At 43.5% G+C, this 14,023-nt stretch overlaps 1 protein-coding gene across 1 annotated transcript in view; it reads right to left on the bottom strand.

The window, feature by feature from the left end:
• The window catches only part of LOC145390009 (uncharacterized), a 297,119-nt gene that overhangs the window by 34,360 nt on the left and 248,736 nt on the right, over nucleotides 1-14,023 (bottom strand). The window contains exons 18-19 of the mRNA XM_080265104.1: nucleotides 7,749-8,325; nucleotides 3,643-3,826 (exon numbers count right to left, since the gene is read on the bottom strand). Of these exons, the coding sequence (XP_080121230.1) occupies nucleotides 3,643-3,826; nucleotides 7,749-8,325 (761 nt within the window). The remainder of the gene's footprint in view (nucleotides 1-3,642; nucleotides 3,827-7,748; nucleotides 8,326-14,023) is intronic.

The following is a 14,023-nucleotide window of genomic DNA, read 5'->3' on the forward strand; positions in this document are numbered from 1 at the left end:
GATCACTGATGATGATGATGATCTATATCTCTATCTATCTATTGCCAGATGCCTTAATTCCGCACGGGGTGGCCACAAACAAATCGCCTCCACATCGTCCTGTCCGCCGCCATTTCACTGCCCTGCTCCAAACTCACACCCCTCTCTCTCATATACCTCTCCATTCCATCCCTCATCTTCAGCCTCTCCATCCCTCTCCCCCCATTCACCCCACTCACATGCACTCTCCTAGTCAGTCTCACACCCTCCATCCTCTTCACATGGCCAAACCACCTCAGTGTGTTCCTCCTAACGCTTCCTATCACATCTACATCCACACCACAACGCTCCCTTATATCCTCATTTGTCAGTCCGTCTCTCCATGTGACTCCACAGGCTCCTCTTAAATAACTCATTTCCACTGCTCTCACTCTTGACTTGTGTCCTTCCAACAACGTCCAAGCTTCACTTCCATACGTTAGAGTTGGTATCACAATACTGTCATGTAGTAACTTTTTCACTTCCATGCTCACTTCCCTGTTTCTTATCACTGCTTTCAAGGAACCAGCAACGTTTCTTCCTTGTTGTACCCTTCCAAGCACTTCACCCTCCAAACTTCCACCCTAACTCATCACACTACCCAAGTACTTAAACATACTCACATTTGCCATTTTCTCACCATCCAACCTCACTGTACATTCACTGACATCACCTCTCTCAAAGACCATCACTTTACTTGTCCCTACACTCACCTTTAGATTCTGTTTCTTATACACTCTACCAAACTCATCCACCAAGCCTTGCAGCTCCCCTTCATCCTCACTTAACAACACAGTATCATCTGCAAACAACAGTACAGGGAGTTTCCAAACACTACCCTCTCTCACTAGGGCCACTCCAACATCCACTACCCTACCTTGTATCTCTTTTATTACCCCATCCATGTACAGACTGAACAACCATGGAGACATGACACATCCCTGTTTCAACCCATCCTTCAAATAGAAAAATTCACTCAGTTCACTATCCACAAGCACTGCAGCCTTGCCACCATCATACATAATCTTAACGGCATTCAGCAACTTCCCATCTACTCCATATATTCTTAATACTTTCCTGAATCCTTGTCTATCCACCTGGTCATATGCTTTTTCCAAATCCTTGTGTCACGAGTCGGCTAGTGACATTGGCTTTTGTGGGAAACCGCGAACTCAAGTGGAATCCCAGTTTATCGTTCAGTTAACCGCTCATTCGGACGGAAGCTTTGTCAAATCAATTTTTCATTGTCATACGTGATCGTCTTTGTGTGAGACATTAGCGCTTCCGCTGAGCGATTTGTTTTGGGCGCGTTTCGCTCACTCGACCGTTAAAAAAATGCGGCCTAGTGCTCCTCTTTTCTTTCCCACGACTTACTCAGTCAAGTGTTTGCTGTGACAGAGAGAGGTCCTGTGCTCCAGCAGTGTGAGAGGTCAGCTAGTACCCAGACTCCACTTTACAGTTCTCCAAGCTCCTTCTTTGGGTGATACACCGCATTCATTGCCCAGTATTTCTTTTCATTTTCCTAGTTTAAGAGTTTAATTAAGGTGTTTTTCCTAGGCGTAAGAATTTAGCTTTTGAGTGAGTGAGTGAGTGCGATCTCATTAACTTGATTTTGAAATGTAACGTTAAATTTATTTTGTAATCAATAAATTTAACAGTTCTTTTTATTGAGCTTAATGTAAACTCTTGTTTCATTTCTCCATAATTAAGCTTATTCCCCTTATAGCTCCTAGCTTGCATAAACGTTTGCCATTCATAACTGGTACTTAGGCCAGTCTTGTGTATTAAGCTTAAAATCCATTGTGCCTCCTAGGAGTTAAGCATCAGCAAGAACCTGATACTATTATTAGTATTAGTTATTTATTGTCAGGGGTGAAGTAACTTTCTCCAGAGGCTAACAGTAACAGCAACTGAGTAATTAGTCTCTGCTGTGTACTGTTAAGGAAGTTTATAAATTCTCGTTCTTAGAGAATCGTGCGAAGCAAGTCAGCGTAAAGTAATCGTTGCTTGATTTAGTAAGACAATCATTGTCCCTGCTCTGCAATATTATTGAATATTATTATCAATTAAATAATATTAGCATTTATTATAAAAACCCCATGACACCTTGAAGGCCACATACAACTTCTTTCCCTTCCCTAGACACTTCTCCACTAAAGATCTAAGAATGAATATCTGATCTACACAACTTCTTCCCTTCCTAAAGCCTCCCTGTTCTTCTCCAACTAATTCCTCTGTTATTTCCCTAACTTTGTCAATAACCATCCTACCATACACTTTTCCTATTACACTAAGAAAATGCCCCTATGATTACCACACACTTCTTTTACCCCTTTTCCTTTGTACAAGGGAATATATATACCTGACTTCCAATCCTCTGGAACTCTACCTTCCTCCCAGGCCAATCTGCACATCTTCCACATCCATTCTACTACTATCTCTCCCCCATGCTTCAGCATTTCACCACACACTCCATCAATTCCTGGGGCTTTCCCCAATTTGACTTTCTTCATTGCTTCCACAGCTTCTATCCTACTGATTTCTTCCTGTCTTCTCACCTCCCTCCTTCTCCCATCCACTTATACTCGCATTACTTTCATTCTCTATGTTCAACAATTCCTTAAAGTGTTCTCTCCACCTGCTCATTTTTTCTCCCTTCTCCACTAGTAATCTACCATTTTTATCTTTCTCTCCCCTACTAATTTCACTGCCACCCTGTCTTACTCTCTTCACCTCTTCCCAGAACATTTTCTTACAGTCTCTCCACTTTACACTCAAATTCCTTCCAAATTCCTCATCCACTCTCTTCTTACTCTCTCTTACTAATCTTTTCACCTCTCTTCCTTTCTACATATAACTCTCTCTTCCACCTCTCAACTTCTTCCACGCCCCTATTTCTCATTCATCCACTGTATGCATTCTTCCTTTGTGCCACAGCCTGTCTCACCTCTTCATTCCACCATGCTGTTCCTTGTACCCCCTTCCGTCTTCTCTTCACCCCACACACCACATCACATGCTGCACATATTTCTTCTGTGAATATCTTGCACACATCTTCCACATCCCCCATCTGCTCCAATTCATGTTTACCCAATCGTTCCTCTACTTCTCTTATATTCTGCCTTTTTCTCATCCTCTCGTAACCTTTCCACACTCCTTCCTCCCATCCCTTCCTTCTTCTATTTCTCCATCATACTTGGATCTTGATTCTGGCCACCACCAAGTAGTGGTCAGACAGTCCACTCCTCCAACCTCTATAAGCTTTTGCATCCATTACACATCTTCGCATTCTATCATCCACACACACATAATCAATCATTGCCTTCCTTTCATTCACTTCACCACCTACCCTTCTCATAATTCGCCATGTATGATGATGATGATGATGATGATGATGATGATGATGATGATGATGATGATGATGATGATGATAATGACATGATGATGATGATGATGATTATGATGATGATGATTATGATGATGATAATGACTGATGAGTAATCGATGATGATAATAACAGATGATTGATGATGATGATGATGATGATGATGATGATGATGATGATGATGATGGCTGATGATGATGATGATGATGACGACTGTAGTTTCATATGAATAAGGTCACCTTGTGTTGCCTGCTATGGGGTGAAGATCTGGAACAATAACTGAAGTGAGATGGTGACAAGACTGAAGAAGCAGTTGCAGCAAGGAAGCAGCACAACGTGGTAGAATCACTCTCTTCAGACACCGCACCTGACCCAAACATTCAAACGCAGTCTTCCACATTTCACAATCTGTCAAAGGTCCTGCTGCAGAGAGAATGGTTATGGTTAAATGTGTAGGGTATTATTAGGGGAAATATTTATATCTGAGTCATGACTGTACTGTAGTTATCCCTGTCAAATTCTTGGTGTCACAATGGATTAGGACATAACTGATTAATTTCTATTATGAAAGGAATGTTAACAAACCCTTGATGTTACTGCAATACTAGTAAGTCTCATCTTTCAAGACTAGACAAAACACTTCAATCACCAGACAATGCATCAAATAACTCTGGTGGCACTCCATTCAGCCAGAGGAAGGAATATTAAATTACTTTCACATTAATACTGTGCCTGATACAAGAAAATACAGTATATTCAGAATTTCTTGTAGCACAGCATCTGAAAAAGATCTGGGGGAACACCACACAATTGAGTCAAGGGATGTGTAAATCAGTTATTTTATATAAAAAAATAATAACACCTATACAGCTTCACACAGCATGAATGATCCACATACACACACAGACACACCCTCCCTTTCTTCTTATTCAGCACTCAGGACATACATGGGAAATATCCTTCTTTCCCTACTCTAGGAATTGGTTACAAGAGCAACCACCAAATATCTATCTATCTACCAATCTATCCCACCAAATATCTATCTACCCATCTATTTAATCAACCACCCAATATTTTTTTGCCCCATCAGGAGTGTGTGGGCTCAGGGCTAGGCTATTCAGTCCCTCCACTTCAGGTTAGAGTGACCAGCCTAGCTCATCCAGTTTACAATGGTACTTAAATACCTGATAAAAACAGATGGCGGGTCTTAGGTATAGGTCAGAAAAATTACAATACTGTACAAAGAATATTTCAAACAAACTCTTAAATTCAACATGCTTGGGTCCAAAGGCTTTATAGAAGATGGAAAACTATGGAATGTTAGCTAATGTGAAAATCATATAATGAATTCCCCTATCACCATTACCCATAAATAAGGTGGAGTACCTCGTGTTTGTACTTTACTAGCTAACTGTTCTATGTGCTGAAAATAAAAACCATCTTCAGATACATGTACACTGAGTGTGTGAGAACAGATGATAATTAACAAAACCTCCTACTATTTGAAAGAATATTTGAGAAGTGGATTTACAAACTGAAATTTCAGATTTGAGAGTTTGTACTGAATTAACATTCCTAACATCTAATTCAAGCCTAAGACCATCCAGAATTACCCATTATGAATCATATTTCTTGAATATGACTACTGTTTCAGAAAAATTAATTCTGAGGACTACAAGAAAGTTAAGAGTAGGTAAGAGATGGGTGAGAGCTAGGAGGGTTAGGTGTGGCAGGGAGGTTTTGAAAGTGAGTGACTTGGATAAAAGAAAAAGATAAGAGTATCAGGAGAAATTGAAAGATGAGTGGAACGCACTGAAAGATCAGGAAAATGGCAGTGTGGAGGAGGAATGGCAGTTGTTTAAGAGTGCTGTGGTGGGGCATGCAGAAGAGGTGTGTGGTGCGAGACGTGTGGGTGGTGGTGTAAGAAAAGGAAGTGAATGGTGGTGTGAGGAAGTAAGTATGGCTGTGGCTGAGGAGAGACGTGCATATGAAGTGTGGCTGCAGAGGAAGGATGAGATGTCATATGAAAGGTATACGGAAAAGAGGAATAGGGCAAGAAGGGCTGTGCGTGATGCTAAAGTGGCAGCAGATGAGAGGTGGGGTAGGCGGCTGACAGAGAATTTTCAACAGAATAAGAAAATGTTTTGGAAGGAGGTGAAAAGGGTGCGAAAGGGAGAGTCTGGGAAGGAAGAATGAGTAAAAGCAGAGGATGGAAGGATGTTAATTGCGATGGATGCAGTAAGGAAGAGATGAGCAGAGTATTTTGAAAGATTGTTAAATGTAGAGGAGGAAAGGGTGGCTGAGATTGTGGCAGATGGAAGGGTGCAAGAAATAAATGTGTTGGGAGAGATGAATGATTCTTTGATCACGAAGGAGGAAGTGGAGAAGGCAGTAAAGGAGATGAAAACAGGGAAAGCTGCAGGTATGGATGGGTGTGCTGTGGAATGCCTGAAAGGTGGTGGAGTGACCACTGTTGACTGGTTAGTAAGATTGTTGAATGTGTGCTTTGTGAAAGGTATGGTGCCAATTGACTGGGCAAGTGCTTGTGTGGTCCCGCTGTATAAAGGCAGGGGTGATAAGTATGAATGTACTGTACTAGCTTTAGGGGTATAAGTCTGTTGAGTGTTGTAGGTAAGGTTTATGGTAGAGTGTTAATTATGAGAGTTAGAGAGGGTACAGAGGGAGTGATTGGTGAAGAGCAGTGTGGCTTTAGGAGAGGGAGGGGATGCGTGGATCCGGTGTTTGCTGTGAGACAAGTGTGTGAAAAGCATTTAGCGAAAGGCAAGGATGTGTTTTGGGCATTCATGGATTTAGAGAAAGCGTATGATAGAATTGATAGGGAGGCTTTGTGGATTGTTTTAAGATTGTATGGACTTGATGGTCGGTTACTAAAAGAGGTGAAAAGTTTTTATGTAAATAGTAGAGCATGTGTAAGAGTGGGAAATGCTGTGAGTGACTGGTTCTGTGAGAGTGGGGCTGCAACAGGGATGTGTGATGTCACCTTGGTTGTTTAATATTTACATGGATGGTGTTGTAAGGGAGGTGAATGCAAGAGTTTTAGGTGGAGGTCTGAGTCTGGTGAATGCTGATGGTGGAGAGTGGAATCTGAAGCAGCTGCTGTTTGCAGATGATACTGCACTGGTGGCTGATTCAGAGGAGAGATTGAGACAGTTGGCAGAGGAGTTTGGAAGGGCGTGTGAAAGGAGGAAATTGCAAGTAAATGAGAATAAAAGTAAAGTGATGAAGTGTACGAGGTTGGTAGATGGTAGGGGGATGAATATAGCTTTGAATGGCGAGTTGCTTGAGGAGGTAGTGTTTTAAATATCTAGGGTCACATGTTGCTGTGGATGGAAGAATAGATGCAGAAGTGAAGTTTAGAATAAATGAAGTAGGAAAGGTGCTGGGAGGAATGAAAAAAGTGTTTAGATGTCATTTGCTTAGAATGGATGTAAAGAGAAGGTTGTATGAGGGTGTTGTGGTACCGACTGCGTTATATGGGGCTGAAACATGGAATATGGGTGTAGCAGAGAGGAAAAGTTTGAATGTAATGGAGATGAGGTGTCTGAGGAGTATGTGTGGAGTGACGCGTATGGATCGAATGCGAAATGATGAAGTGCGAAGGAGAACTGGAGTTGTTCGGGAGATGGCTGGTAGAGTTGAGCAGACGGTGTTGCGATGGTTTGGGCATATGGAGAGAATGGATAATGAGCGATTGGTGAAAAAGATAACTAGATCTGATGTGAGAGGTGTAAGGCTGAGAGGAAGACCACGAATAGGATGGATGGACAGTGTGAAGAGAGCACTGGATGCGAGAGGGATGTCTGTTGAGCAAGGAAGAGTGGCTGTGCGTGACAGAAATAAATGGAGAGAAACTGTGAATGAATAAGTGATGACGCAGCCCTGAGAGGATATTCTCCCACATTTGGTCTGATCAGCTAGTCAGGTCAGGTGCGGGTAAGGGGATGGGTCTGTTATGATGTGGCAGGGGTAAACCAGCTCTGCTGTCGGGCCCTGCTGCGGATGTCACTGATTGCATTGCGCGGTTGACCCTTGTGCAGTGTGGTGTGGTGAGGATCTGTCCGTTCTCCCCTTGGGGCTAAGATGCGAATGAATGTGTTTGAATGGATGAGTAAATGAGGAGTGTGTCATCCTGTCTCGGCTACCTCCCTTTCCTTGGGGGAAGCAGCCTAGGTATATAGATAGATAGATAGACAAGAAACTAACTTGGACAGGACAAGAATTTGCTGGAGATAGTGTTACCCGGTATAATATACCTAAATCACTGTAATGAATCTTATAAATATTGTTAAAAAAAATACCTATCACTAAAGTTAACAACTATTACCTGAAGCTGCATCAACTCCCATATCCATACTGGCTCCATCACTACAGGTACTTTGAGATGGCATATCAGTTTCTTCAGGTTTTTCACAATGAAGATCCATTCCCTCGGTTTCAACCTTGTCTTCTTCCTTGATTTCATCTACATAACTGTTTTTATTTTTTTCAGATTCAATCTCAGACATTCCTTCAGTACTGACAACCCTCTTTTGTTGTCTCTTTAGTTCCTCAAGATCACAGCTGCTAGTACCCTCCAATCTTTCACTTTCTTTAACATCATCTGATTTCCCATTCTCGTCTATTATACCCATGAGATCACCAGTTTTAATTTGAATAGCAAGTTCACTATGTCCAATTTCTTTTGCTGCAACAGTGCTTTTTCCTGAACCTTTGGCTTCTCTGCCTACTGAAGACTTACCACATACTACATCAGTTCTTTTGGTATAACTATCACTTTCAGGGAGGTCATCGCCAGGTACTGATGAGGCAAACATTTTTATAGGGGGTACAGTCACATCATTTTCAGGTACATGAGACACCATATCTGATGCAAGACACATTTTCATTGACCTTTCAGGCATCTGCAAGAGAGAAAACAAATATATTAATGACAATGCTGCAAAAGTCAACAATCAGTCATGCCTTTCTACAAAATGAAAAGATACAATGATAAGTACAATTATCGAGAAACTCCATTAATCTGTAAATACTTCAAAATAAACAGTAACTCATTTTTCTTCTGCTTTAAAGAAACCTACCACCTGCAGTGTACTGGCTGAATAGTTGTTATCAATGCTATCATCTTAAACTATAATTGTGGCGCACGACTCTAAGGTTGTCATTATCGTACCCTAGCAACCTATCAAACAAAAGTGCGTCCGATTTCATATCATGCTATACACAAATCATATTATTAAGTATGAATATATTATACATGAATATTATTATACATGAACATATTATACAAGAAAATAGACGCACTTTTGAATGATAAGTTGCCAGGGCACGATAATAACAGCCACAGAGTTGTGCGCCGCGACTATACTGTAGTGACCTAGTGATCCTCATTAAAAATATATTCAGAGCGGAATCCCATTGATTGTGGTAGGTGGGGGTGCTCACCATCCACTCACTCGATGTAGTGCTGCTCTCGGGAGTCTGCCCTTTCCTCTCCATCGTTCATTTTCCTTCCATTCTCTTCTGTCTTTCCTTCCTTCATAATTTCCTTGTCCTTCTGCATACGAGTGACTTTAAACTCCCTCTTCTGGTTCTCTTTCCTTCATTTATTCCACTTCCTTCAGCCTGTGGGTGACTCTACACTGAGTGACAAGCCAAGTGGTTTCCTGTGCACCAGGAAACCATTTACTATGCTGGGTGGTAACCATATAACCAAATTTTGGCACCTGGTGGTTTAGTGGGTAATTACTGCGCTCCAATTGGATTGAGTCGGTGAAGATTTATATTGAAAGGGTGGTTGGGGCTGATTGCTCATGTAATGCCACTCAGGGATGAGTGAGGCTGGTCACTCTCATCTTAAATGTCAGGACCAACTGCCTAGCCCCAGGCTCCTACGCTCCTCATGGGGCAATGTAGGATTGGATGATGGATGGATGGATGGATGGATGGATGAATACACTTGACCCATAAATAACTTGGAGGCCCACAAAATTTGTTGGCATCAGGCACAACAAAAATCCATACTAAAACCACACAGAAGCTATAATACAGTAAGTGCGTGAACGCATGTGCGTACAGACAGACAGACAGACAGAGACAGGCAAAGACACACACACACACACACACACACACACACACACACACACACACACACACACACACACACGCGACTGGATAATAAAAATCTGAAAAAGACACGGGACAACACAAACTTATATCCCGTATAATACAATTAGGTAAATACACACACACACATACATACACACACACACACACACACGACTGGATAATAAAAATCTGAAAAAGACACGGGACAACACAAACTTATATCCCGTATAATACAATTAGGTAAATACACACACACACACACACACACACACACACACACACACACACACACACGTGAGCAGAGAACATCCATGTGTTTAAATCGACTGGATAATAAATATTTGTACAAAAAGAAACGGGACAACATGAATTTATATTACAGTAATCCCTCCACTATCCGATGTAATAGACCCAAAGGCAAGTCCAGAAAGTGGTCTCGTCCGGATGGCGGGCCCCAGCCTCCTGGACTTGTACTTATGGACCCTAACTCAGAAAAACACCTATACAACTCCCTCTGGACATGCATAGCACCTATATAAGACTCAAATCACACCAAAAAGGGACATAAAAGACTGAAATAAATGCAAAAGAACCTGAGGATGAGGTTTTAGAGGTGAGTTTATACAATATTAAACATTCTGGGTACTTACAACAAGTCCTTGGCTCCTGGACTAGTAGTTATGGACCCTAACCTAGCCTAACTCAGAAAAACACCTTCCTACTGCACATGCATAGCACCTAAGACCCCATTCACACCATAAAGGGACATAAAAGAGTGAAATGAAGTGTTAGAGGTATGGAAAATACAGTACAATAATAACCATTCTGGGTACTTACAATAAGTCCCTGGCTCCTGGACTGGTAGTTATCGACCCTAACCTAGCCTAAGAAAAATACCTCCCTACTGCACATGCATAGCACCTAAGACCCTATTCAAACCATAAAGGGACATAAAAGAGTGAAATGAGTAACACATGTTAGAGGTAAGTATGGAAAATAAAGTACAATATGAAACATTCTGGGTACTTACAGCAAGTCCCTGGCCATCTCAATGAATAACCCACCTCCTCTCAGACTCTGACAGTAAAAAGGAGTACCTGAAGCACCTGCAGTACACTGTACATGAAGTCTTGCACTGAACTTAGTCATTTGCACTCAGAATTCCATTCTCTTCACACTGTGCACTCTAGTCTTACTTGCGCTCCACTGTACCTTAATGAAATAAGTGTTGCACTCTGCACTTAAAGTCTTTGCACTCATAAATCCATTTTCTAAACATAACACACTCTAGTTAAATAGTGCTCCATTGAAAATCAATAAAATCAGTGCTGCACTCTGCACTTTAGTCTTTGCACTCAGAATTCTAATTTCTTTACACTATGCACTGTTTTTCTCACTGCACAACACTGTAAATTCCCGTGTGGTCCAGTGGAGAGGTTCTTGCCATACAATCTGTCAGAGTCTGAGAGTAGCTCATGCAGGTGGCCTAGGGGTGCGTCGCTGGGTCATGGTGATGGAGTACCCTCTGCAGACGACTCTGAAGACAGGCGCAAACTCACGTCAAGTGGTGACTCCACCGTGCCTGATGTGCTGGGCTGTGGTTTGGAGGATGAGGGCCTGTCTCGGGGAGGCAATGGAGTGGAGCCAGGGCTGGGCACAGCGGGGGTCACGGGTCTGAAAAAGCTGTCAATGGTTGACTGACGCTAGGAACGACGATTTTGGCGATTAATGATGTGCTGCCTGAAAGAGCGCACTTCTTCCACAAGTCCCAAGGAACCCATCTCCCTGTCGCAGTCCGGGTGTTCCAGGTAGTCGAGAACGAACTCTGAGTGTTCCCGGAATGCGCTCAGCTTGAGGATGGCTGGAGTAGTGTCATGCTGAGAGGAGTCCGCCTCATCGTCGCTGTCCTCGTCGGAATCTTCAAGCTGGGTAATGACACCTGCAACTGAAGATCCAATCTCGATATCAGACATGGTCTGATATCCAGGATCGTCCTCGTCGTCATCTAACCACTCACGCACTTTGTCCACATCAAAATCATCATCATGCGCATGTAGACGTGCATGGAAGTCATCCACGTCAAAACCTAGAAAATAGTGCTCCACATCCGTTGCGAGAGGCAGACGAGACCAACCATTTTCTAGAGACTTGACAGGGACTTTCTTCCATGCACTGGCCCAGTTGCAAATGGCAGACTTGATGTTGTAGCAGCGAAGGTTTTCCAAAGTCCGCTGGCCTCGTGTGTCCCGTCCCTCCCTGCCTCGTCCTCGTCCTCGAGAACAACCATCACCTCATCCAGGAACTTCCTTCGGTACAGCCTCTTCATTGCCATGATCACTCCTTGGTCCATTGGTTGGATGAAAGCAGTCGTATTACGTGGCAGAAACATGCACCTAATGTGCCCATTCTCAGCCACCAAGTCCTTGTTGCATGGGTGAGCAGGTGCATTGTCGAGGAGAAAGAGGGCCTTTACCTGGTCGCGTGGGATTCCCAGTTTCTCCGTCTGGTAATGGATGACCTCCTTGATGAAATGGCTGTGGAACCAGTCTTTGAAGATCTGGGCAGTGAACCATGCTTTCAAAGAATGGTAACAAACAACAGGAAGGACATCCATCACCCCACGAAGACACCAAGGCTGCTTTGCATGGCCAACAATAATGGGCTTAAGCCAGTGCATGCCGTCAGCAATGGCACAACACAAAGCAGATATCCGTTGCTTGGAGACCTTGCGGTCAGGTACATGCTTCTCCGTCTCCTCGGCTACAGTGTTCGTAGGCAAAGAACGATAGAATAAACCAGTTTTGTCAGCGTTGTAGAATTGACTGAGAGTGAGGCCCTCCCTGTCGATCAAGCGCTTCACCTTGTGCCGAAACTTCTCTACTCCATCCTCGTTGGCATCCAAAGCTTCACCATGAGACCTGCGGTTGGTAAGGCCATGTCGTAACTTGAACGTGAAGAGCCAACCCTCAGATGCCTTGAAGTCTAGGGCGTTGTGAAGCCTTGCAAACTTCTCAGCAGCAGCCTTCAGCTCCATGTGATGCACCAGGATACCAGCAGCACATTGCTGTCGGTACCAAATCAACATGGAGCGGTCAACTTCAGCATATTTGGGAGTAAACATCATCTTCCTCTCCACGTTGCGTTTGCTTTTCAACGAGAAATCAGCCGTGTACTGCAGGAGTTTGTCGCGGGATCTCTTGATATCAAACAAAGTAGATCAGGGCCAGGCTGAATTCACGAAGGATGCGTGAGGTAGACCATCCCGCATCTTCCTCGTCCAAAATCTCCCTCTTCTTCTCCAGAGTCAAAACCACTCTCTTCCTCTTCTCAGGCGGCAGGGCCATCATCACACACACTAATAAGAGGCATGAGAGCAGCAGGAGAGCCTGCAGCAGGTAAGGCACAACCACAAAAGCGAGCATGTGGGCGGCAACGATCACGAGCGTGCACTCACAACAAGAGACGGGTGGTAAGTGGGGAGGATGCAGGGGCGCTCTAGCGGACGGTGGCGGAACTACGCACCAAAACACAGCTAGTCTGCGCCGTGCGCGCCGAGTTCAAATTACGAGCGGAAAAAAGTCATTTTTTTTTTCCAAATTTTTTGTGATTTTTGGCCTATTTTGGGAATATTGGATCCCGGGACCAAAATATCCGGAAAGTGGGGATGTCCGGAAAGTGGGCATCTGGATAGTACGTGGATTACTGAATATATATATATATACAGTTGACCCTCTGTCCTCACGGTTCCTCTGTTTGCGATTTTGATTGTTCGCGGTTTGTCACCAGGGAAACCAAATCACCTTTTTTGAAGTCATGAGAAAAATGGAAACACATTCAAATCGCGTACCACACGCTGCATACCACCTGCAACGCCACCCCCGCATTGTTTTGAATCTCTTGCGGCAGGTTCTCTCATTCTCAGGTTCCGAGATAATTCGCCGTCAAAACGTGGATGATTCCCCGTCGGGACAATTCGCACCCTGGACCATTCCCCACTATTCTATAAATACTGTATACAGTTGACCCTCTGCCTTCGCGGGGGTTAGGGACCTGAGACCCCCGCGAAGATCGAAAATCTGTAAAATTGGTGCCCCCCGAAAAATACCCCTGGCCCCCCATTCCCTTCTTTAATGAAAGAAAACCCCTGTGTACATGTCAATAAACACTTTATTTATAATTAAAGTATGAAAAAAATAGTTTAATTGCTTAGGTGGATGGCCGCTCACACCGTTCGTCACAGCTACACTCTCACCCTCCACCACCGTTACCAGGATTTTCCCTCCCATAACTTGTCCAGCAATTCTACCTTCTCCAGCAGGGTCATTACCTTCTTCTGGTGCTTTGGGGTGCCTTCAGATGTCTTGGCTGCTCTCTTAGGGCCCATGGTAGATAAAATGATGGTGTCACGGAGAGATCAGCGAGTACAATCACACACAATCATGGTCACAGTGAAAATGGGTTTCAGGACAATTCGCCGTCAAGTCAATTCGCAGT

This window comes from Coenobita brevimanus, chromosome 14, assembly GCF_032717465.1.
Source record: "Coenobita brevimanus isolate Jiangsu-jjx chromosome 14, ASM3271746v2, whole genome shotgun sequence".
Lineage (NCBI taxonomy): Eukaryota > Metazoa > Arthropoda > Malacostraca > Decapoda > Coenobitidae > Coenobita > Coenobita brevimanus.